Source organism: Drosophila obscura, unplaced genomic scaffold, assembly GCF_018151105.1.
Source record: "Drosophila obscura isolate BZ-5 IFL unplaced genomic scaffold, ASM1815110v1 contig_14, whole genome shotgun sequence".
NCBI lineage: Eukaryota > Metazoa > Arthropoda > Insecta > Diptera > Drosophilidae > Drosophila > Drosophila obscura.
Window position 1 is genome coordinate 2,238,417 of NW_024542724.1, and position 26,124 is coordinate 2,264,540.

General features: G+C 43.8%; 2 protein-coding genes across 3 annotated transcripts; both read right to left on the reverse strand.

Annotated features, from left to right (window-relative positions):
• Nucleotides 1–1,871: 1,871 nt before the first annotated feature.
• LOC111077763 lies at nucleotides 1,872–11,778 on the reverse strand. Its single transcript, XM_041596361.1, has 7 exons — nucleotides 11,149–11,778; nucleotides 10,468–11,070; nucleotides 10,324–10,395; nucleotides 4,097–4,240; nucleotides 3,580–3,885; nucleotides 3,000–3,519; nucleotides 1,872–2,939 (listed from the first exon to the last, which is right to left on the reverse strand). The coding sequence occupies exons 1-7, from the start codon at nucleotides 11,776–11,778 to the stop codon at nucleotides 2,203–2,205; spliced, it is 3,012 nt and encodes a 1,003-aa protein (XP_041452295.1). The 3' UTR covers nucleotides 1,872–2,202.
• A 710-nt stretch (nucleotides 11,779–12,488) lies between these two features.
• On the reverse strand, nucleotides 12,489–21,445 carry LOC111077760 (putative gustatory receptor 28b). Of its 2 annotated transcripts, none has more exons than XM_022372150.2 (3): nucleotides 20,777–21,445; nucleotides 12,779–13,339; nucleotides 12,489–12,717 (listed from the first exon to the last, which is right to left on the reverse strand). In XM_022372150.2, exons 1-3 carry the CDS (start codon nucleotides 21,443–21,445, stop codon nucleotides 12,574–12,576), a joined length of 1,374 nt encoding a protein of 457 aa, XP_022227842.2. In that variant the 3' UTR covers nucleotides 12,489–12,573. The 2 variants fall into 2 exon arrangements, with proteins under 2 accessions (XP_022227842.2, XP_022227844.1); XM_022372152.2 differs by lacking the exon at nucleotides 20,777–21,445 and adding an exon at nucleotides 14,234–14,866.
• Between the last annotated feature and the right edge of the window lie 4,679 nt (nucleotides 21,446–26,124).

A 26,124-nucleotide genomic window follows, 5' to 3' on the forward strand; every position in this document is an offset into this window, starting at 1 on the left:
ACTCATGTGATATCACACTACTAAAAGTGTACTTCAAAATTTAAAAAAAGGAGAACAAATATTGGTTTTTCCATCGATTTTGTATTGCTTCAAATGGCTTGGCTATTGGACTACTCTTGGGGAGCTTGCCATTGGATCTGACCGACAGCTACCTGACTCTGGTGTTCGATCAGCTTGCAGAGGAAGAGAGGCAAGAGAAGAAAAGAATCGGGTTGCAGAGGAAGAAGGGGAAAAGTTGTGCAGTGAAAAAGGAGAGCATGTGCCAGGCGAAAGCAAAGTTGTGCCGCAAAAAAAGATGTCAAAAGTGTCCGCAAAAGCCGCAAAAGAGGGAAAGCTACTCTTGGGAATCTTGCCATCGTGTTTAGTCCTCACAATAATTGACTGAAGACAAGCGGGGTCGAAGACGACGAGTGTTTGGTAGTGGTCTTGGCTGTATTCATCATCGAAACCTCTGAACTTGTCACAATCTGTAAATCGTCCAATGTGATGATTGTGCGATCGGCCTTTTTCGCAATGGCCTGGGCCTCACGGAGTTTATTTCTTGCCTCATCTGCAACAGGGTGGTGCTAGAGCTACATCGGTTTCTATCGCTTTCACTAACGGATCACTTACTGATAGGCATAGCAAAAAGAGAGCTGGTCAGCTCGTGGTTTGGCGACATGGGCAACTCCACAACTCCGTCGAATAGTGTACAAATCCGGCTGTAATAATCTTCAAAACTATCCATTTTACAATTTTACAATCACAAAATTTAGTTTTAGACGAACGAACACTAACTTTTGATATTATTTTGGAATGAAATATAAACGAAAGGAAACTTGATTTGTCAAATTTTTAAATCTAAGCACATAAGATATTAGGAACAGTTTAAACATCTTTGTGTGTTTTCTCTCAAAAATGGTTGAAATTGGAACTCCAAAGTTTGATTATAAAGCTAATATATGTACATCATGGAAATAGTAGTGCCGCACGTCACCATTTTCAGGACTGTTGTTATACCCGTACTCAAAAAGAGTTAAGGGGTATATTGTGTTTGTGGTAAAAGTGGATGTCTGCAACGCAGAGAAGGAAACGTTTCCGACCCCATAAAGTATATATATTCTTGATCAGCATCAATAGCCGAGTCGATATAGCCATGTCCGTCTGTCCATCTTGATGAGCCCCTAGATCTCAGAGACTATAAGAGCTAGGCAACCAAATATCACACTGCTACAAGTGTATTTCAAAACTTTGTCTCGCCCCCTTCCACCCCCACAAAGGACGAAAATCTGTGGCAGGCACTATTTTAAAGATACGATAAAACTAATGACCATATCTACCAGAATATCGAATCTGAATCGGATCATAATTATAACCAGAATGAAGAACGCTACTCATTCTCCTTCTAGCTCGCACACACTGCGAGCGAGGAAGTACGCGAGCGCCCGCTTGCGGAGAAGATGTAGATGTAGATAACAGAAGAAGCAAAAAAATGTAAAATGTCAAATTTTTAAAATTCTACATAAATTACAAGCTCAAAAATGTATATACTGACTGAGTACGGGTATAAATGCAGAGTCGCGTCCCCAGAAGCGACTCAAACGTTCCTTCTCGTTATTTATAAAGCCTTAAGGAAGCAGGCTATTTGGATTATATGAAAGTTTTATCAGACCTATACATACATATGTAAATGTACATGCAGTATGTATATTCTTCATGCAGTTCTCAGGAATACTCGTAAAGACAAATGATTGAGTTGTCAAGAGTGGGTGTTCATTAACTTCAAGCTAATATTCTCTGTGTGGGGAAAACATATTGGGAGCCGAATTCATATCATCTAAAAGACAAAACACTTACAAGGTTCTTATTGCTAGATCCTTCCCCAAACAAAATTTAAATAAACAATTTTTTTTAAATATGTACTTTGATATTTTGGCCTTGGGTCTGCTTCAAGCGAACTGCAGAAAGACAATTTGATTAAGAAAACATGTACCTACATATACAAAAACGTCTTAAGTGCTAGAACTAGGGAATGTAAAAAGAGTATTCGTATGCCGAGCGAATGGGTTCGCTGGCTACCTCATCTTTGGCAAAGGCACTGGGAATGGTTTGAATTTTGATGGTTTTTGGTGTTGGCAAACGTATTACCTAAACTAGGAACTACGGCTAAAGCACTAGGACGGCTTAACTAGCTAAATGGCGAATGGCGAAATTATGCTTCCGCTACTCCTGCTTGTTCTCGCTGACGGACGTCGAGGCGGTGGCGACACTATCACCCGTCTGCGACTTGGACATGGCCGGGATAATGGTGGCATTTTGGCGCCGGGCGAGCAGGGGAGAACTATCTGGAGTGCCGCTGGTACTCTTCTCGCATATCAGAGTGGAGGCCTTGGACTTGAGCTCTTCGGCACTGGAGTAATGGGAGCGGCTCTTGTGTTCGCCATTTTTCTTCGTTTGGTTCTTCAGATCGTAGCGACGACTCCGGCACCAGGACAATATATGTTCGACGGGCGCCCAGCAGAGGAGGATGAGGCCAATGGCCAGGCAAACGCCAGCAAAGATCTGCCCCGACAGCAGGACAATGGGCAGCACCTTCAGTTGATCGGCCATTTCCGGTGTGATCCTCACCTTCTGCTCGAACCAGATGAGCGGAAAGAATATCTTGGGCACATTCTTGTACAAGGCAATCCCCTCTATGGGCTCCACCAGCATATTGACCTGGAAACGGGCTGCCACTTCGAGGGGAATGCCTGTACTTGGCTCAACAACCATGTAGAACTCATGATCCTCCTGCTTGGGCTCCAGTCCCTCCACTTGATCCACAAAATACTGATCGCCATTGTAGAAATGTGGGTAGGACATGAAGACGGGCGACCCAAAGCGGCAGGCACTGATGTTCATCACTCCCGAGGGCACGCACTCACCGCCACAGTAGCAAAGATTCTCGGGATAGAGTGTACCTAAAGAAACAATTCCATTATCTGTCCTTTGAGAGTATAAATAGCGGCAGTGCCACTTACCATTATCCACTGATCGTGGCCCACCAGCGAATTTGTAGCCCTTTAGGCCTTCAATCTCCACCGTTTTGACATAGTCCAGCGGAACTGTGCGGCACATATCGGGGGTGAAAAGGCCAACACTGCCGCCGGGTTTCAGATGCTGTGGCTGAAATTCTCCCGCCGAACCGTTGGTCATGCCGCAGAAGGACTCGAAGAAGCCCGTGTTCTCCTGGTAGTTCCACGTGTGCATCTGTCCCAGCTTGGCCAGATTGTCGGCCCCCGTAAAGACATTGAAGACACCGGTGAGGTCGGCACTGCCATTCCGGGTGTAGAACCAGCCAAACTTATCGAATGGCACCTTGACCTCGTCGCCAAAGATGGGCATGGCCATGGCCACGTCGATCATCACATCGTTGTAGCCAGTGAAAAGGAGCTCATCGATTTTCTTGCGGACGGACATTTCAGGGCCGTAGACCTTAAGACCCACATCGACCATGGCACGTTTGACACTGGGCCAATGCTTGGCCGTCGCTGCAGCGGACTAAGGAGAGGAACACTACGTAAGTAGGCCAGAATCAGAGGATATGAGAAGGATACCGACCAGTGCAACCGCATTGAGGGTGACAATCTCATCGTCCAGACTGCCGTTGCTGCCCTCCTCATCGAAGTAGAAGAAACTTCTCCGGCGATAGCTGACAGAAGCATTCTCCGGATGCCAGACGATGTCCACCTTATCGGGCCGCTCGCTGAATCGATATGGACCCACCTGCTCGAGTATGGGCTTCGTTGAGAGATTGTTAAACTCCTCGGGATTTGTCCAGTTGTACAGATAGATGTCCAAATTGAGTTCCAGCGGCGGCGACTTCCAGTTGTCGTAGACACGTGTGTCGGGTGCCAGAGCCATTTCCTGTGGAAGAGGCAACATCCCCCCAATTGTGATTAATTGAAAATCTGAACAAGTTCCCCTCGATCTCTGACTCGCGCCAATTGCGGCGGCACTTCTTCTTTGACTCCCAATTGGGGGCGGCTAATCGAGTGCAGCTGGTCGTATCAACACGTGTCCCATGTACATATCTACATATGTATGTACGTACATGCTGTTGTTGTTAATTAATTACCTTCTGCATGATCCAATTGAATATGTCCTCCCAGAACATTCCGCACAATATGCCAAAGAGTCCCAGGCTGAAGCCGAATATGCCGATAATTAATTTGCGATTGCTTTTCTGGCCCCACATGGCGCTGCTCTGTGTGGGCATGGCTCACGCTGCGAATTGGGTACTCTAATGGTGACTGTAATGATATGCAAGTTCTTTATTAGTTACTTTGAGAACGGAAACAGAGGCACAAGTGTGAATAAGAGTGTGTACTTCAATTGGGAGATCCATAGCAATATGGGGAATGAGTCAAGGTCTGCGGAAAATAATTTATATAAACAATCACATTTACATAGATGCTCAAAACTAGCTTATTTATTTTTTTTGTTTCCTATGATGATGCAGATCCATGGTAAGGTCCAACGAGATGAAAAAGAGTAAAAGCCCCTGTCCCGATATTATATTTCAACTACATTAATTGATATATAATTTCATGAACATAGATGCGAAAATCTATTTAAAGCAGCAAAAGCTAATTTTTAAACCCATTTTTTTTCTTTATTAGTATCTTTTATAGGAGAGTTAATTCCTAATAAAAGTTTTTCTTTCAAATATTCACTTATTTTTTCTTTAAATGGTCCAATCTTGGCTAATTGTACAATTTTAGTTTTAAGTGTTCTCTAAAAAATTGACCTATTTTCCATTTAAATGTCTTCGACTATACCGGGATCATACGGAAATTCTACATGGATTCTACACACCACACCTGCTAGATACCAAAAGTATTGCATACTTTATGGGCGTATTCCACTACAATTCAAGACCAGTCCAATATAGTCTAAAGGGCAGTGATAGCTTGAATTTGTGTTGGTACCCGTCTGCGAATTGTTATCAGTCGAAGATCTGTGCTGTGGCGCCATTTTTGCGACTTTAAAACCAAACTAGAGAATATATGTGTATCTCTCGCTCTCACTGCATTTTATCCCATGAAGTCCTACTGCCTTAGCTGGAATTTTAGTGGAATATACGACCTAGGCTGAACAATCAAGAAAATTATACAAAAAATGGTAAGCAGTCAAGCTCGGAATATATATTTTGCTGCTCAATGTGGGAGGACTTTCTCCTGCCACTTGTTGCACCCAAATGTTAACATTGCCCATCTAGCAGCAAGTTTGAATAGGTTTTTTATTTTCCACCAGTTGGAGTCCGATTATTTAAAAATCCTTACTTAATGCTAAAAGCTCGCTGACATCAGTTTTCTAGCAGCTTCGATATGAGCTGTGCGTTGATTGCTATTCAATCAGTAAGCAGACAAAGTGTTGTGTACTATTTACTATGTACATGCATACATATGCATATGCTTGTACATACATATATACACAGGTGTATGTAAAACTCATATTAGTCACTAGTAGGAACAAAGGAAATGCACACTTGCATTGATTTAAATATATATAAATAAATGGAGAACCTTAGAGATGGAACTGCACCGAGTAACAAATATAGCTAACGTCTCCTTTTTAATCAATATAATTGAATCAATTTAAGCAAAACGTGACTTTCAATTGATGTTTACACTAGTGTAGAATAGACCCATAGTTGTAAGTGCACATACGCAAATACTATATACATAAGAGTATGTATGCATACTTTGCCGATTCGCCCGTATCAGTGGTGATAATTACAAAGCTTCGCCTGACACTTTACAATGGATTCAGCGTTTTAATTAGTTGGAAGCTTCCCCTACACATACATATGTGCTATAGAGTTTTCCATTGCGAAGGCAAGCAAAAAATAACAATAAATAAAGATGTACATAGAGTCGAACTGTTTAAGCGCGTCATTTGTTATAGCGGGTATCCACTGCATTCCGATAAGCGGATTTCGAACCACGTCTAGGTGAATAGACCCATGAGGAAGACAGACTCCGACAGACATTGACGAACAATTGAGGAAATTGAACTGCACTGCACTTATCGCTTGAATGCAGACCAGGCCCAGAGCCAATCTATCTATCCCCACAATCTCTGAAGAGTTCCCATCACTTGCTATATAACAAATCCGCATAAATATACATATATGCATATATAGCTAGAGATATAAGAATGTATGTATGTATGTATGTATATATGATAGCATTGTCCGCATCGCTCTGATATATCGTCATAATTGAGTCTATCAATTGACCCCACAGTGAGCTATGGTTGGGTCTTTGACACTTTCCGTTATTGCACATGAATACGAATCTATATATAGGGACATATGCCTGTATGTATATTCGGGAGCGTGTCAACTGAGTTACTGTACATTTTCAATTGATATGATTATGTCTTTTTGAATGATGAATGACTGTCGCGAGCATTTGTCGGCGCCTTTTTATTGTTGGCTGCACTCTTCAAAATTGCGAGTGTGACAGATGTTTTAATTAAACTGGACATTGAACAGGTGGTTCCTGAAACACATCACACATCACACATCTTGGGATCTAAATTAGTCTGTTAATTCAATTAGATCCAGGCCACAACACAACACAACACAACATAACAAAACACAGAAGATTCGCATTTTCATCGAAGGAAGGCTTCAAGACACAACACTGAATAATTGCCTTCAATTAAGTTCAAAATTTCTTGTTGAGAGAGTTATTCATTTCATTTCGTTTGGGTTATTCATTATTGAATTAAGGAATTGTGATTGTCTTTCGTGCTGGCTGTTCAACTTTCTTATTGGCATTTTTTATGTGCACGGATATGCACGCGTAATGCAAATGACCAAAGAACACTGAACCTTGGACAGAATCAAAAAAAAAACGTGAAACTATTGATGCTGCCAGAGTTTGCTGCAATATTCTCTGGGAAGAGTGCCAGTAAATTTGTGAATAAAAACAATTTCTTCATGCGTATAGTTATTGATGAATGATCGGGGTGTTGTATACTCGAGAACATACACACGAGAAAAGAAACGTGATACATTTGTATATGACACATCGGTCTGTCCAACACCTTCTCAAATTATCAAACAATTTCCCAACGCAAGCCGCAAAAGGCCCGAGACACTGAGACATACTCAACCGCAACTTGTACATAGATTCGACGCAGTTTGTATAAATTCCGTCTCATCTCAGCAACAAAACAATAAATACAATTTGCCTTAGAATTATCATAGTCTTTAGTCTGCCGATAATGTGCTATCATCTACTTATGTATTAGCATGCAATTAAGTTCTCTTAGCCTTTAATTACAGAAATGCCAGCACCGCATCAATTAAAGACCAGAACTAAACCTATAAATACAATATTTATTTTGGCAAGCTGAAAGATAAAGAGTCTCGCCATTTGGCACTGTGCAACCTATTCATTTGTTTCTAACAAGGCGCACTCAGCTGCAATTAGTGTGCATCTCAATTTGGACTCAACTTGAACTTGAGTCATACAGGTCGTATGCGTAATTTGTTCCAAGCCAGCTGTTAATGGACTAAATTTAGCCACTGTATAGCGGAGGATTGCAAAATAAGTAAGTCATTCGATGTGCGACTCCTTTTGTTTTCATTAGCGACAGAAATTTCAATGGCATCGGTAGAACAAAGCGAAGTTAAGCACAATAATGCTGATAAATTGCATTTAGTAGGGTACAGTGGAAGCTCTGATGGCGGATATGTCGCTTGCTTTGTGGGTGCAACTCCCTTTGGGTATCGTACGAATTGACGTGGCTTCTATCTCTTAGGCGCTGATCTTCTTTTGGGATAAGAATCTCCTTTTGGAAATAATATTCATTAAACGCACAAACGTACGTAATAAAAAATTTAGTTATACCCTTGGGAGAGCTATCACTGTACTTTTATTGTGGAATTCTCCGCTCTCAGAGCCAATCGACTTCGATTTCTTTAATTGCCTGTAATCTTAATAAGTCTACCGGCGATTAAGCCAAATCGGAAATTTATGGATGAGCTTTCCACATCCGAGCTAACTAGTACGTTCGATTGCTTCTCTTACGCTTCTCCTCCCTCTTTCTCTGTGGGCACTCACTTGATGTTTTTTTTTTTGTATATTTGTTAAACAGAAACAAATCACCAATACGATACTTAGACTCGTATATCCTTATGGTGAAAATTGAAATTCGATAAGGATGTGGTGGACACACTCGAAGGCACTTGAGCACGTGCAGGTATGGTTTACACTCTTATAGTAGGATAGCACTTGCCACGGATATGGATATGGAGTGCTATGGATGGATGGAAGAGAGAACGCGACTCAGAGCAGTACCGTTAGCCACGAAAGCTTGATTACGAGTGCGCGACAGCCCACAGAAACTACAACGACAGCCGGGTGACTGTGACCCACCGGCGTTCTGAGCAGAGAGAATCAACGCCGGAGCAGCAGCAGCTGCCTGTGCTGCCTTTGCTGCCGTTGCTGCCGTTGCTGCTGTTGCTGCTGATGATGAATGTCAGTCAAGTGCGCCGGCACATGGAAATACGGCTTGAGAAGAGCTTTGTGTGTGTGCCTATGTGTGCGTGTGTGTGTGGGGGTGTTTGGGTTAATTTGCGCTTTAGATTTTCCATAGTTTTGTCATTGAATTTTGAATTAAACTTAATGAAATCTGAAACTCTGTGCGCTCTCTCTCTCTCTCTCTCTCTGAAATTGCAGTGTAGAACGGGACGTAAAACTGGGGCAAATATTATAATAAATAAATACCTAATCTCTAGTCGTTTCCAATTGAAATTCGGAGTGCAATTTCGCATGTCCAAAGAGTTTTGCAGGAAAAGTAAACAAATCATAAATGAAATAAAAACAAAATTGATAACACGCTGTCGAAACTTTATCAATGCGGCTAATCGTTGAGATTAGCACTGACTGAACCATACACAAATCAACTCACACTACACATGTAAGCGCCGTAAATTGACCGAGAACCGATCAAAGTTTCATAGAGCTTCCAATTATCGCACATCAAGCAAATAACTGTGCCAAACTTCGCCAATAGCACGGGAAAACAATACCCGAAAAACCACCCACGATGACTGCGGAATTGGCTGAGGCAATAAAACAATCAAATGTCTGAGCATGGAACATAGAGCCCAAATGCTTCAGCGGGTATTCAGGCTGTGGCTCCCTTATTGGATTATTGGCTCTGTGTCACTTCAGGGTGGTGGCGTGCGTATATGGATTAGTATTTGGTTGAGTGAAAGTGAAAGGTGAGTTACCGAAACAGATTATGTTGCACTGAACTAAATTAGGGTGTCGTCCCAGTGGAGCACACGACATTTCCTGATGTGAATGTGGGACATCGTGTCACACATTTAACAAAATCAAATTTTTCCGTGTGTAACGGTTTTTTTCATTTGAATCTGACAGTGCTACAAAAGCCCCGCAGTAGTGCTGAACAGCGTGTAAGTGTCTGGTCTGTTATTGCACTGTTAAGTGGGTTCTGTAAAGCAAATCAAATTCAAACGAGAAAATTCGCACCTAACAGCACGTAACTTTGCACCTGTTATAACGAACAATTAAATTCTAATTCAAAAATAAAAAATATGTAATATTACATAATATCATTTTTACATAAATTTCTAGGGAGAGTTTCACTGGAACCAAAATATTAAATATTATTTCCATCTTCTCTTGTCCCCCCCTATTATTTTCAAAATATATACTTCGAAACTTCATCCATTTGCATATAATTTATTAAACCTATTACAAATCTGTTAAAATCAGGAAAACCATAATTTTGTTACATTCAAAAGTTTGGATTTCCTTTATCATTATCTGCTGTAGGAAAAATGATTAATGATAAAAGTTATTCCACAAAGTAGATCTTACAGTTCAACCATCCATAAAAAATCCCATAAAAATTTCATCTAACAGTATATTTTTAACTTTTAACCCAAGACAACATTCTAAAATAATTCCCATTGAATAATTGTTTCAGGTTTGCCGCAAAAACAACTTCAGTTGGTGAATTGGTGCAACCCCTGCAACCTCTGAAAATCCGTGGAACTCCAGGTCTCCTCTCCCACCCAGCGTATGAGATTCGATCCTGGCGGTAGAATCAGCGGTGTTCAGCAACAGATTCAAATTATTCCTGCCATAGGTAAAGGCTTAGACCTATCGCCCGCCCTGCAATAATGTGACGATATTCTCCATTTTCTTATATTTGCATAGAAATGCGTTTTTAATTGTGTTTTAAACAACAATTCAACATGTAGATGCAGGACTAGTCATGGAGAAAGTGAATGTGGGTTGCATTTGTGCCGACTGCGTCTTCCATGTGATGTGTGGCCCGGAATTGGATGAGAATAATGAGATAGCAAGTGGCGGCGCCAGTTATCTGCAACGCAATAGAGTAAAAGTGAATGAAAATACATTTGCCGATATGCCACACACTGTACACTGTACACACCGTAAAGATGAGCGTGCGATCCAAGCGAAAGAGTCCCGCGGCTGTGAAGAGCACTCTCCTGTGGGAGAGCTGCAAGGACAGCCGGAAGAGGCGATCGCGCAGCTCTGGATCATCGGTGATGTTGAGGATCTTGTGCACAATGGCCGCACTTTGGCTGCTCTGCAGTATAGTCCGGCTGCTGGCCTCCACAATCAGAATAATAATGACAATGTACCAACTCATTTGTATGAGGAAGAAGGCAAAGAACTCATCCGCCTCAAAGACATCCAGTCGCTTGGGGTTCAGCACCGCCTCGAGGATGTAAAAGTCATCAAAGAGTATGAAAAGAAAGGAGATGGCTATGATGCCGAGCAGCGGATAGGTGAAGTACTCCTCGATGGTGTGGCAAATGTCGCACAGCAGATTGTGGATGTTGGACACCTGCTTGATGGCATACTCCGGATTCAGGCGTATTATGGAGGTCACGCTGTACCGCTTCATCGGAGTGCTAATCAAATTGCGCAGCCGGTGGGAGTATCGCTTGTGGTTCACCACCGAGTGCATGGGCGAGAGCTCCATCGCGCTGTACTGCTCGATGTGTGCATCCAGAATGTCCTGCAGGATCTACACATACGTATATGTATATGGGGAGTATCTATCAGGTTAGTGGGTAAATAATTCGATAATTTAAGTATATCTCACTTCGTTGAGCATGCTAAAACGACTCTTGGCCAAGTCGGTGGTGCATAGAAACTTGAACACCATTAGACTGATGTTTATGTGGGGCAGGGCGAACGCGGTGAAGGTCTCGAACGAGGGCGAGATGGTGGCGCTCACCAGCAGGCCATAGCTCACACACAAGTAGATGACGTTGAACAGCAGCATGCCCAGGGAAATGAGGAAGCTGAACAGCAGGATCCTGCGATAGTCCAACTTCATGCCCAGCCGCACAAATATCTCATCCACCACAATGTAGTTCTGGATAATGCTGACCAAACGCTGCCGCTTGAACATGGCAAAGCCAAAGATGGTGGACATGGCCAGGATACCAGTCAGACGCAATGTCTTGTCGCCCAGCCGCGTGATATTCGTCTGAAAGAAGTAGCCAATTATGGAGTCGCCCTCCATGCCCGAGGTCACGAAACACAAGACGAAGAACAGATAGTGCACGATACCGGCGACGAATGAGTATGTGGATGTTTGCACTTCCTTCCGGGGATTCAGATTGAGCCGAAACGGAGCCAGCCCCAGCAGGGAGATGTATGTCAGCGGACGCAAAGCCTGAAATACATTGTCCGCCTGGGAGATGCGCTCCCACAGCTTAAAGGCCATTTGAAACTGTTCGGCTAAGTGTCGCCTAACTGTTGCGCAAGAGGAAACGTCTGCACGACTCGCGTATTTTCCGCAAACTGAACAACGGAAGTGTCCGACTGATGATGATTGCCCGGTGCCAACGCGAGACAAGGCTCATATATCAAAATGGTCAAAGGGTCTGGTCTGGCACACACCTTGCCACACGGCAGACAACACGGTGTACGGGACAGGGACTGGGGGGACACAAGACAGCATAATAAGCTAATATCAATAGCGACAAATATTTAATTAAGCTTAAATGAGCCATCGGACAAGGTCAACAGCAGACAATTGCCTCGAGTTCAGCGGGATTCGTGACCTGGGCATTTTTATGAGCACCACCGTAGTAGTACTGCAGGCCAGGCTAGTATACATTACAATTGGCAAACAATTTATGGTAAGCGTGAAAAGGCATTTAGTGCCCACGCAAGCCGACCAAAAGTGAGCAATAGGTGAGCAGAAGGGAAATTTCACTCAAGACATTAAGAGCCCTAGCCCTGATGGATTTGTGGCAAAGCAATGAGAAATGTGTCAAGCAAATCGAAGAAACATTGGGAGAGACCCCTTCTAAACCCCTTCCTTTTAAATACTCGTTTTTTTTTACGATTAATTTATTGCCAATAATTTATAGACAATAATTTAAAAGCAACAAGAACAAACATTTACAAAAATTAAACATATTTCTGGACGTACTCGTACTTCGTATTCTATACCATTTCACCGGCTCCATCGTACTCACTCCACTCCCATAATTGTTGGGTAGTATAACTACATTTAATTTGTATTATTCGTTATATTATTGAAGGTCTCGCAACAGGGATAATAATTGCCATTCCCCCCATTCCCATTGCCATGGTTGGGCGAATTGGATGTGAACTGCAGCAAGATGATGAGATACGTGGTCAATGCGCCACTGATCTGTTAAGGAAGATTAAGTTAATTAATCAATAGAAATACATACTTAGTTGCATCCACTTACCGTAAAATACAAAGTTCTATCGATATTAAAGAGTCCAGCGGCTGTGAAGTTGATTTTCAAGTGCAGTAGCTGCATGGAAAATTGCTGTAGCTTCTCCTTGACCTCCGGACTTTTGGTTTTGTTCATCAACGAATGGACTATGCCCCCAGTTTTCTCGCTCTTCTTGATGGCCCGATTGCTGCCCTCCACAATCGAAATGATGGCAATCAAATAGAGAATCATTTGGCACGAGAAGAAAGTGACAAATTCCACCGTTTTGAATTTGCTTTCGCGCTTCGATTTGCCCAGCAGTGTCTCCAGCACATAGTACGCATCGAAAACAATGATCAGAAAGGCAATGGATATGATCGTCAGCAGTTGATAGGTGAAGTATTTGTTGGCCGTGGCGGCAGCTTCGCATATCAAGTGATGTATCTCCATGGATTCCTGTATTATCTCTGCCGGGTCCTTGGTCACAATTGTGTACATGGAAAAGGAGTCGAGACACTGCAGAGAACGTTGCTTCTGGGCCACTGCCTTCAGGCTGCGAGAGTCCCACTGATGGGAGAGGTTCTTCAGCACCTGCAAAGACAACAAAAGGAAATTGTTAGCGCATAAAGACTAAATTCAGAGCTATCTTAACCTTATGCAGAGCACTCAAGTAGATGTGCAGCTTGATCATCAAATTGCCTGCCAAAAAGCACACGGCACAGACAATGAAATGCGGCGAAAAATAACTTATAACTGCGGACATGGAGAATGTGGCCGCATCTCTCATGCTGATCATGAGAAAGCTGCCAGTGATGTAGGCCGTTGTAGTGCCAGCCATGAGCAGGACCAAGCGATTCATCCGCCGTGCTGCAGGTGCCTGGTGATGTGTTATCCCGACGCGCGGAAAGGACTCACGTTCCAGGCCATCGAATATGGCCAGTACGTGCAGCAGTTTGCGGCGCTTGATCAGGGATATGAGGAGTATGGCAATGATGCCAAACATTCCATTGACCTTCTGCAGGCCATCGATCACATTGGAGATCTCCGTCAGAAAGAAGTTCGACATCAGGGAGCGACGATCCAGGGTACTGTACACAAAGTTCGCAGCGTAGATGAGCATGCGAGAGATGATGTTGAGGTAGCCGAAGTAGGAGGCGCTGAGTCTGCTGTTGCCGGCGGATGTACTGGTCACATAGTAGGGCACAATGCCCAGCCAGAGTGCCAGCCAAAGGGTCAGCCGGTAGCAGGTGTAGACGTCGTGTGGAGGCGTCATGTTAACCAAACGATTGAACAGCCACATGGCGTATGAGTAACGTATGAGTGAGTACTCGGAGTGGCATCCGAGTTGGCCGAGTGGCACTCTAATCTCAATGAATAATGAGAGACTATTGAAATGGAATTCCAAATTGGAATTGATGGAGTGATTAGCTAATTAAATGAACGGCAGACAGTAAATTGTGTTAGTAAATTGTGTTAGTTTCGAACCTTATTCAATGCATCGAAGTGCTGCCACAGGCGATGGAGGAAGGCTCCGAACAGGATGACAGTGCTCAGCAGAAAGATCAGGGGAACATAGAACGCCACTGCGGCGGGATAGCTGGGTCTCACATCGTTGCGCAGCAGCATCCACGTGGAGCTGGCCAAGTAGGCCAACTGCACGGCGGACATCAGGAGGAGCTGCGAGTGTCTCAGCCTCATGATGGCCGGGTAATCGAAGGCCACACCCACATCCAGTAGGTGTCCATCAATGCGGGATATCAGATTGCAGAGATGGATCAGCAGGCGCACCCGAATGGTGCTGCACAGGAAGAGTATGGACATGCCTGTCATGCCAATGAATTTCTGCAGCGAGTCTCCGACCTGTGAGATCTCCGACTTGAAGAAGTACCCCACAATGCTCTGCTGCTGGATGAGTGCCCGGAGGAAGCAGTAGCTGAAGAAGCTCAACTGGAGCAGGGCATTCAGGTAGCCAATTTTACTCAGCTGGAACCTTCGTGCCCCCGCCGGACCCCTGAGTCGGAATGGCGTCAGACCCAGAATGTAGGTGCACAGCAGCAATGTCTGCTCCGAGCCGTGGGCATCTTTCGGCCTGAACAACTCCCGCCAAAATCCACTCATCGTAAGTGCAACGGAAAACTGTTGCCCATTCGGTGGACCCAAGTTCCTTTTATAGTTTCATCCTTAAGTTTAGTTCTCTGATTAGTTCTTGAAGTTTTCATGAGCCACACAAGCCCACAGCACAGACCCACGCCCCATGGACTAGATGGCTGGCTAACTGTTGTCTACTTTTCGCCGCTGACAGGTCAGGTAATGGAAACCCGTCCATCAGACACATCCAGCAAGTTTTTATTTAATGACAGCTAACACCCCTTCTTTTGTTGGCCACCGTTTATGAAATTATAAAGCGTCCATTTCGCCAACTAACTGGCGTTCATGGTTCATGGTCAACGTTCGTGCTAATTAAATTGATTAAATTGTATAGAAAACGCTTTAAGCAAGTGTAACTCGGTTTCCTGGCGATCAATTTGGGAACTATTAAATTGGTAGTGGAAGAGATTGTCTGAAGAGAATAGAAGAGGGAATGGTGGACTGGACTAAGCCTGAACTTTAACCAGTCTTTGGATGAAGGTTCCCCACAGCTATGAGGAGCCTGAGAACTGCTAACTGTCTTTGGCTGACGATTCTCCCTAGACATTATGTATGCAGAAACTAAACCAAACTAAAACGTAGTCCAGTATGAAGCTTACCTTATTTACCATCACCAGACGCATCTCCACCAAATACGTAATGCAACTGAAAATGGCAATGGCTATGGAGATGACTGTATGCTGAATGAGGAAGGTAAAGTGCAATGCTATGCTGGGGGCCATCCGCGAGGAGTACAGCACGGAGAAGGTGCCGCAGGCGAAGCAAAAGTTCACCATGAACATGGAGAACAGAATCATGTAGCTGAATCGAAGGACCTTGCTATACATGATCTTGATGCCAACAGTCTGCAGTTGCACGTCCATGGTGTGGAACTTCTGCAGGCAACGCTCCAGCCGGTGGTTGGGTATGATGGCCGTCAGATAGATGACAGTGACGCCAATAAAGCCGCTAACAATCTGCATCATGTCCCCGAAGTAGGTGATGCGGGAACGGAAGAAATAGCTGGCCACGGACTCGCAGTTGTTGAAGATCGTGAGGCTGTAGCAGACGGTGTAGATGGTTATGTGCATGATCCCGTTGACAAAGCCGAATATGGTCTTCTTGATGTCCTTGTGGCCTGTGGCACTGTCGCTGCTGATGTAGAAGGATGTGAGGCCGTGCCAGTAGGTCACATGGAAGAGTGGATGCAGGCACTCGTACAGCTGCTTGGCGGAGAGGAAACGACGCACGCGACGGCGCAACGGCTGGCAGAGGCCGCCGGACTCGACCTCTATTTCCACCGTATCCGTATCCTTGCCCACTTCCATGATTCGTGTCCGCTCCGTTTGAGCTTTGCCCGGCAACTGACGCCAGAGACCACAAATGATTTGCATTTTCACCAGGCGACAATGTCCCGCAACGCGTGGAAGCTTCTAGCCCAGGAAACTCTCTTATGAGGTGGGGCCCTATTGCCAGCAAGAAAAGTAAATAATTTTCCATTTTTATATATGTACTGTCTCGGTCTAGACAGCCGTTTCGACAAGCCAAGCTGCTTTCCGGTCCGACCATTACCCTATTAGCTTAAGCTGCTGCATTTTAATTAATGGCAATTTCCTCAGCGTCCTCAGGGGACATTTTTACCCTAGGGTATTCTCGAGGGGAAGTTTTTCCCGCGTGTCAACCTGCCGGGGATATTTTCCATTTGGATCAATGAATGACCAGAGACCAATAATGAAGTTCTCTCTGCTCTTTTATTTTGGTTCCCCTACGTTTATGGAGCCCCCTATCATAAGCCTAATGAGTTTTATGGTTTCCGTGAAATGTTCAAATGAATTTATGTCAATTGTTCCACAGGATATTGCCATGGCTATTGGGTCTGCGTGCGTGTGTGCGTGTGTGTCCGTTTTTGGTTGTCCTTTAATCAGGTGAGATTTCGGCCAGCTTAAAGAATGCCAACCGACTTGAGGGTATATCATAAATGACATGATTATGATGATAATGCTTTCCACTGGGTTCGTTGGCTGATTTAAATACGAGTACGAGTACGAGTACGAGTAATGCGTAGAAAAGTGAAACTTTAATGTTGCGAATGATTCCGAGAATACCCTTGAATTTGCATATCCGTTATGCTTAAAAAGGGTGAATCACAGAAAGGAAAAGCTGGGAATGACTACGAATATATGTAATGTAATTTTGTTGCATAATTTTTGCATTTTAAGAGATACAGGGATGAATTTCGATACGAAACGAAATCAACCCTGTTGCCAGCGAAATGTTAATCAGACAATATAACTATGATTTGTGTCTATTACTAACAGAAATATGAGTAAAATACAGAATATAGTACATATAGAATTATGTCTGTTCGATACGAGATACGATACATGACGATAAATTTATCGTTTTGTCTCAAGCTATTTCTGACTAGCTTCAGACTTGATTGGTTTTCAACTCTAATAGAACGTACTATAATCAAAGGGTTCTATCCACTTTCCTTCTTTGAAAATACTGTCATTTCTGAAAATAATTGTATTTTTTAATTAAAATGAGGAACTTTTCCATCCAGCCCTCGAGCTTGCCCGTCCAACGAGCACACAGCAGCTCCAGGCTTAAAGAAGACGACTCCCCAACGACGGCTTCCCAACGGCTGGACTACAGACGACGCTCGCGCCGCATTAAACAAAAGCCAAAGGCCAACCAGGAAAGGGGCGTGGCGTTCAATCCGCCGCCCATCAGCATGGAGGACCAAATGGCGGTGCTGGCCAACATGGAGGCCATTAACGAGCGGTTCCTGCGCAGCGAGGGTCTATTCACGTTCCAGCTGCTCCGCGAGAATCAATACCGATGCTCCAGGCAGGTGAGCCGCGAGAATGCGGAGATGGAGTGCGACTGCTTAGAGCGGCACAGATGCTGCGGATCGAGGTGCATCAACCGAATGCTGATGATCGAGTGTGGTCCGCTGTGCACCAACGGAGAGCGGTGCACGAACAAACGCTTCCAGCTGCACCAGTGCTGGCCCTGTCGCGTCTTCCGCACCGATATGAAGGGCTGTGGGATCACAGCCGAGCTGGAGATCCCGGCCGGAGAGTTCATCATGGAGTACGTGGGAGAGGTGCTCGACAGCGAGGAGTTCGAGCGACGCCAACATCGCTATGCAACGGAGCGCAACCGGAACTACTACTTCATGGCGCTGCGGGGCGAGGCCATCATCGATGCCACGATGCGGGGCAACCTGTCGCGGTTCATCAACCACAGCTGCGAACCGAATGCCGAGACCCAGAAGTGGACGGTCAACGGGGAGCTGAGGATCGGCGTTTTCAGCGTGAAGAGCATCAGCCCGGGGCAGGAGATCACCTTCGACTACCAGTACCAGCGGTACGGCAATACTGCCCAACGCTGCTACTGCGAGGCGGCCAACTGCCGCGGCTGGATCGGCAATGAGCCCGCATCAGACGAAGGCAAAACGTAAAAGGAGTCTTGCTCAGAATCAGAGTCAGTAATGCTCGAGGAACAGCTCCCCTGGCCCTGCGCTCGATCAGGAGTACAAATTGCCGAAAAGCGTGGATCCGTTGCCGCTTTCCTGGCACTGCAATCGGACGTACGAGGGGGACGTCTGCTACTACAATCTGCTGGACCGGAACGCATATCGCAGTGGCACCCGCCCACCGCCGAGCAGCGGCTCCAGACGCTGCAGCGCGCTGCTGTTGCTGGAGTAGAAGGACGTTGGATGAGTCCTCTAAAAATCAAAAACATACACAGAAGGAAAAAGGAAATTTCTTGGACTTAAAACATCATTCGAACAAGACAATGCAATGGCATTCCTATTCCAATCTAAAGGAAGTAACTCTCTATTAATCAAGCCACAAATTCACTTTCGCATTTACCCTTTACCAACATTAAAGACCGCCCAAAAGTAGGCAACACTTTTTGACCATAACACACTCACTCCTCTTCTCTTCTCTTCTCTTCATGACAAACTTAATCAAAAGACACGATCTATGAAGAGCAACAACCAGGTTAAACCAATATACATGCAAAGCACCCATGGTGTGTTTCCATGGATTTGCATAAATTAATTTTCACACTTGATTGGGGCATGAGCAATACAAAAAAAAAAAAAGTAAGGGGATGGCAAAAGCGACACGGACAGCCACGCTGTCTGTGTCTGCTGTCTGCAAGTGCTTTTTGCAGGTAAATATTTACCAGAGGCTCTTGCCCCCCGGTCACTCACCTGATTGATGATACTGAGGCGCCGCTCGAAACTGAAGGCAATCACGCAGAACAAGCAAATGGCAATGGAAACAACCGAATGTTGCAGAAAGAATGTCATGCAGACACAGAACGAGGGCGTCACATCGAGGGAGACGAGCAGCCGGAACACGCCCACAAAATACACACCCAAAATGAGGAGCTTGAAGACCAGCACCAGTATCGAATATCGAAAGATCCGCGAATACTTAACGCGCACTCCAATATTGGAGAAGTTCGTATCGAGGCTGTGAAGGATCGTCAGGGTTCCCAGCAGCTTGCAACGCTTCAGTATGGCCGATGTGTAGATCACAGCGCCGGCAATCAGGCCATTGAAGATCTGCAAACGATCGCCGATGGTGGAGATTTCGGTGCGAAAAAAGTAGCCGACAATGGACTCGCCCTGCCGCAACGATGAGATGTAACAGAAGCCGCACAAACAGATGTAGATGAAGATATTAAATACGCCAAAGCAGGACATCTTCAGATAGGATTCGCCCATCTTGCGACGGACCACATGGAACGGCGTTAGACCGTACAGGAAGGTGAGGAAGAACAGAGGACGTAGTGCCTCATAGACCTGCGACGAGATGAAATACTTGCGCACGCGACGCAACGCGGTGGACATGACTATCAGGAGAACAGCAAGGACTGTGCACAACCGTCTCGGTGAAAGTGTCAACGCAAACTGACTAGCAAAATGGATAACGATGTCCTACGAGGCGTACGCGCTGTGTCGAGAATAAAAACAAATGCCGGCAGCAGGCGGAAGTTATGCCCAGCCAGAAGCTCATTATGATGTTGCCTGGGATTTGCAACAACCAGTGGCATGGCAGTGGCAGTGGCAGTGGCAGGGGTAGGCAGCAACAAGTGCCCCTGTGTGAGTGTCCTTGTTGAAAGGGAAGATGGCCAAGGCGACGCCTTGAATTTTATTCATTTATTTGGCTAGAATGAAAGCTGCCAGCCAGCCAGCCAGCCCGCATGTGTGTGTTGTATGTCTCTCTGTCTCTCTGTCTGTGTACGCTTCGTGACGGGCAATTCATTATCTTCATTATCGTGTGACACTCGGGTAATCGCATATCTGGTCACACTTCAACTATCCACGAGTGTATACGTACTAGGGGGCTGCTGGCTAGAAAGTGGAAAGTGGGATGGGGGTGTTGGTGTTACTGGCCATTTGCATACCATAAGCTGATCAGATTTCTTCGTTCAATTTGCTTCACACAAGATTTCTCATGGGCATAAGTTAGTTGAGACTTCAGTCTGATTGACAGGTGGAATATGAAGATGGAACTGGCAATGGGATTGAGATGAGATGTAATTTGATTGTATAATACAAAAACATTCGTGCGACGCTCAGAGCCTATTGGAATTGATGGGGAAACTACATACACCAGTATTCTTTATATATGGATAGCAATGTGACTGAAATAAAAAAAGGAAAAATACAAAATGGAGCCTGAATGGGGATTGCAATTCGTGGAATAGTCTTGGATATTTTCTTCCATTTTGGGTGCTGTAAACGCTCACAAGCGCACTGCAAAAATGTGAATGTGTGCGTGCCTTACACTCTCTTTCCAATCAAACATTTGGCACAATTAGTCCAGTTACCATAATAACAGTCCTCATCATAATATAGTAGTAAGTACTCACCCTATGCAAATAGTTCAAGCGACGTTGAACCGTACGCGTGATTAAACAAAACAGAACAATTGTGATGGATACGGCGACGAGCTCGTAGACCAGGATGAAGGTCAGCTGCCAGGAGGCGCGCACCTCCATCTGGGCCAGGCACACCAGACAGGTGACAATTATGATGCTGTCCAGCAGTGCGACCAAGCTCAAGACCAAGGTGGCTATACCTAAGACCGCATTGAAATTGACAGGTTGGCGCAGGCGGTCCAGCCGTAGATCCACCTCCATCACAGTCTCGATGAATCGCTGCAGGTGTCGGCGCAGCAGCAGGGGCACAATGAAGATGAAGACGGCCGACATAATGCCACCAATGTCATGCATCCGTGTGCTGAACTGTGAGATCCGATTCCGCATGAAGTAGCCAATTAGGCTCTCGTTGTGGAGATTGATGTGCGTGTAGCAGTAGGCGAGCAGCAGCCACCGGGAGAGGGCGTTGACAAATCCGTACCAGGACTGCTGCATCGTGGCATCCCCCTGGGCGTTGCGAGTCACCACACACGGTGTAATGCCCAGCACATAGGCAATGGCAATCAGCATCTGGATGGCTCCGTAGTAGTCGCGGGCACTGAGCGCGTCGCGCACCCGCCGCCTGCAGACTCGATATGACTTCAAACCGTTGCGTATCATGGCTAAGCTCTGACTAAATGCCACTCCGCGGCATACTTTTGTGCGGCTTTATCTAATTTCAGCTGCCACTGGAGTGCTTCTCCCTATCGAAGATTAAAATGCATATCTCGGCGCTGTTGTTGTACGGCTGCCATGGCAACAGGTTTAATTTGTACCTCTTGAATGGCTGATGGAATCGTTACCGGGAAGAGGGGTGACATTATCGTAATTTGTTTCACCAATTACGGCGGATACTCGAGTGAAATTGGGCCTGAATGTATTCCTAATATGATGGGCTTAGTTCAAGGGGAATTAATAAAGTAAATTAATTTAAGAAGCTACAAGCATGGATATGATATTCAGAAAATCCTCATAATTATGTGTAATGTGTAACATAAGTATTAAAAAAACCACAGCCAGAGGATTAATGTTCCAGAGGTCACTTGTCCCTCAGACACATATCTATGTATCTATGTGTGTACTTCTGTGATTAGAAGCTACGAATGTTGATGACGAAATTGGTAACTTACTGGGCGATGAACTTTGGCACACCCTGATATCAGCACGCTTGTTTTTTTTTTGTGCATAAACAAATACCTAACTAATCCATTAAAAGGATTAGATCAACCCCAACGATGTTTACGAAAAGTCCTCTTTCCCCGTGGTGTTCAGTGTATGCTTTCGGCGCTGATAATAATCTTAGAAAGCAATAGAAAACCGTCATAAAGTATTACCAAATCCAAGCACAAGCCAACCAAGAAATAGGAACAGCAAGCGAGCAGCGCGACTGCTGCCATCATCTTCATCTGCTGCCAGAAAAATGAACAATGCAAACGGGATTGCATAATGGATCCCTCCGGCTTAATGAGCTCTCAGCTGCGTTGTGCTGTCGTTGTCTCCGACGTCGTGCCTGAATGCAACAAATCATGTGTCTGGCTCAGAATTTTTGTCGCACATTTTAGCTAACAACACATCGGCGGCATAGTAACTAAGCCACCACCAACAAAAGCCAGTCATAACACTAACAAAATGCAACCGCATTCGAAGAAGGTCTTGACGGGTCTCTTGAATGGAGATTTTTCTCCAGCTTGGTCTTCTGGGGTGGTTCGTTCCGAGCTTCTCGGTCGTTCTTCCATGACAATGGCGCCGCGCCGGCATTGAGCAAAAGTTGCTTTGGATTCAAGTCAACTTATTTGACTTTTTTTCACACGTGCAATGACATGGAAATTTCCTATTCACTAGAGTGGTTGCTGCAAAATAAACAAAAAGGTAAGCGATTTGCAAGTAAAATTAACGAATCGGTTTGCAGTAGATGCAAATGGAAGGGTTTTTAGTTAAATTGAAAACTGAAGTGAAGCTAAACTTGAACCTGAAATGGCCAAGAGATCGATACAAGAATTGGCTTATTAATAGAAATATAAAAATCATATGGATTCTATTGAGTGCAATTTCTGATGAGAAATTTTCAATCGACTTTAAAGCTGGGTCTGTGTACTCTTTATCATCATCACCTTTCATCAGCAAAGGGAATACAGAAAAATCGATACAAGAAAATTCGAAATCGAACATTATATACACTCGTAACATCTATCACAGCGTTAAATACATACTACACTTCGATATGGGTTTGTCAATCTGTGCTGAAAGTTCATCATAAAATAATATTAATATGTTGACTCGCAGCAAAGTGCATTCATTCAAATAAATAATATTGGTTCACCTAAATAAACTTTGTGCGAAAAATTAACATAACAAACAGAATAGTGAAAAAGTTCATAAAATGTTTCCCTTGACCAAAGTGAACCGAACCAAACCGAACCAGCCCGAACAACAATTATTTCAAACAATATTAGTTTTGATGCGAATTCATTTCATGGCCAACAGCGACGAAGGTTTTCCTCAATTGACAAGAAAACAAAATACCGCATATAGCCACAGCTAAATGAAATAAATAATTGTTTTAGGTGGAAAATATTTTGGATTAAACTCTGCCACTGGCCACAGACAGACGCGATCTCTGATGATGAAACCCCTGACATTTCGTCCACCACACAGTGTGGCGAAATAGTTTCTTTTTTTTTTTGTTTTGTATTTTGTATTGTTGATAGGTTACAGAACCCAAGGTGCCGACGCCACGTGATGCGGTGGCATAGAGTCAAAGTCAGTCACTGGGTTATGGTTACAGGCAGACATAGGCAGCCATCGACATCCACATACACATGCCCACATCCACCAAGAGAAGAAGAAGTTAATTAGCATCAGCGCCGTCTCGGACCAAGTTAATTATGTTATGTTATTGTAAGTTATCTTGGATTACGCTTTGTTACCGCACTTCTTTTCGAATGGCAACCGATTCTCCCATGTCATCATCTACCATTGGGTTGAAATGGAACTAAATGTATGAATTAAATGAAAAAAAAAGGGAAACAAATATCAGAGACATATTTGGAATAAAGAGACTAATTTTTCTACTACTGGTACTCTTGATCAAGTAGGTCAACCTATCCCCCTATGCTACATCGTATAGAGCAAACTTTGGCAATCTCTGAACCACCTTCCCCTCACCATTTCACTCGCAATCGACCCGATAAAGAGTTTTTATGTCAATCTAATGATGACTTTCCTTTGGCAATCGCCACGCAATGCGAATGTTGCATAACTCGACACAAAATAGCTGCTCAAACAATGAGCCCAATTGTAATTAAAAAGTTGTCTGCTTGATGGGAATGAGGCTCGCTGGCTGTGAGGCTGGGGAGAGAAGAGATGATAGATGTCAAGTGGCAGATTAAGCGACCCAATTATGAGTGTGTGACGGTGTGGGATGTTGCCAATTTTATGAAATATTGTATGTACATTGTACATATATGGAGAAGGAAAGTGAAATTGCAGGCAATGGAAAACTGAAATCCGAATGTGTAGCCCACACCAGACTTTAGCTCGAGCTCGAGGGCCATAAAATACGAGTCAAAAAATACAAAAAAAAAACAAATCTATGCTGCGTGCTGTATGTATGTATGGTGTATGCGTTATGCTGTATCCATGACGCCTAAGGTCTCTCGTACTTAACTTCATGGTAAACAGAGTTTTATTTTTATTGTTGCGCTGATGGGGAGACCCATTTTTAATTGTTGCTCGCCTCTGGGTAACCATTTGGAGTGCAGATCTAATTGCAGCCACAGCCATGGATATGCTTTTTGAATTGTCTGTCCATGTCCATGTCTATGTCTATTTTCATATTTTATGTTTTTTGACTTATCTGTGTGTATATCAGTGCGTGTTTGTATGTGTGTGTGTGCTTGGTGGCGGCCTTTTGCAAGTCAGCGTTCTTCAAGTTCAAGTTCGGGGCTCAATCATTATGGCGATCAAAGTTTGGCGCTGTTCACACTTAATGATTTCACCCATCTATAGTTTCGACTGATTTCAGCAGCTCGGATGCATAAATCACTTAAGCAAATGCGTTCAAAGTCATACCACAAACAGGTAAGATGGTTTGGATTTAAAGGAGCGATGTTTTAAATACCCTTCGGAATATTTACAGATTATTTCAAATAAAAAATAAATTAAAAAATCTTGGCAAAAGTAAAAAATCCATTGATGATTTTTTCATAATATTTATCGATTATTTTTGCTGTAATTTTCTCTGCATTACAACCCCCAATAGAAAAACACGATACCCTTATCAAGGGTATATGCACGGGTGTCCCAGCCAAATGTGAAGCGATTTTGAATCGATTTGAAGTTGTTGGCTGCCACTTCAGCTCACTTCTCGCCTGCTGGAAAATGCAATTAAATTTAATTTACTAAACGACCTCACAACGCCATCGGATGCTGACATGTTTCATGTTTTATGCGCGAGTGTCTATGTACATATGATATTTGAAATGCAATTTGAAGATGCGCTGGCGAAGTGCGCGTGCGAGTGCGTGAGAGGACATCTCCAACAGAATCAGAAGCTGATTCGCCTTGTAGGGGTGAACTTGAGCCCACTTGAGCATTCAAAGTGCATAACTAAACAGATTCCAATTTGGAATCGACATTAAGATAACAGCCAGCCTGCATTATTAAGCTTAAACAATTTTTTTATAACAAATTTTGATGTCTGTAAATTAAATTTTATTCCATTAAATGCCATGATCTTCAAATAATTATTTATAATCATATAATATTTAAAATATATATATATATATCATATAATATAATATCATTTAATATAATAATCATGATAATCATCACAATAAATTTATTTGTGCACAAAGATGATGATCTTTCACTTTCTTCAAGGACTTTCAACAAATATTACACTTTACTGTTCCAATTCGATATTTGTTTGTAACCTGACCTCCTTATATCAATAGTTGCCTCTGAAATTATAAACATGTTCAAAAGTATATTTTAGGCTGCGCTCCCCACGGAATAGACAACCCCTTCTCTCTTCTGTTTTTTCCCATTTCATTTATCATCGCTTTTCTATTTATTATTTTGCTTGCCTTTTATATTTTATTTATCTCTCTTTCACCCTTTTGGTTTGCTTCTTCAACATTTTTTGGCTAATGACGAGCAAATTGTGCCGGAAGAAATTTAAGCTTTATTGATTTTATTGACACCGTTTTTGCATCTTTTGTATCTCCAAATAATATCCAATTGTTACATAAAGGATAGCAGACTCGGGGCAAATTAAAATTAAATCAACTTTTAATGCA

What these genes read in the sequence shown, in the direction of transcription:
- LOC111077760 (XM_022372150.2), bottom strand. Translation starts at nt 21,445, where the DNA reads ATGATACGCAACGGTTTGAAGTCATATCGAGTCTGCAGGCGGCGGGTG. An exon ending in GCTTGAACTATTTGCATAGG is followed by an intron (nt 13,340 to 20,776) that starts GTGAGTACTTAC and finishes TTGTCTTTGCAG; the next exon opens with GTGCTGAAGAACCTCTCCCA. An exon ending in ATAGAACTTTGTATTTTACG is followed by an intron (nt 12,718 to 12,778) that starts GTAAGTGGATGC and finishes CTTCCTTAACAG; the next exon opens with ATCAGTGGCGCATTGACCAC.
- LOC111077763 (XM_041596361.1), bottom strand. Translation starts at nt 11,778, where the DNA reads ATGGCCTTTAAGCTGTGGGAGCGCATCTCCCAGGCGGACAATGTATTT. An exon ending in GTTTTAGCATGCTCAACGAA is followed by an intron (nt 11,071 to 11,148) that starts GTGAGATATACT and finishes ACGTATGTGTAG; the next exon opens with ATCCTGCAGGACATTCTGGA. An exon ending in CACATCACATGGAAGACGCA is followed by an intron (nt 4,241 to 10,323) that starts GTCGGCACAAAT and finishes TTCGCAGCGTGA; the next exon opens with GCCATGCCCACACAGAGCAG.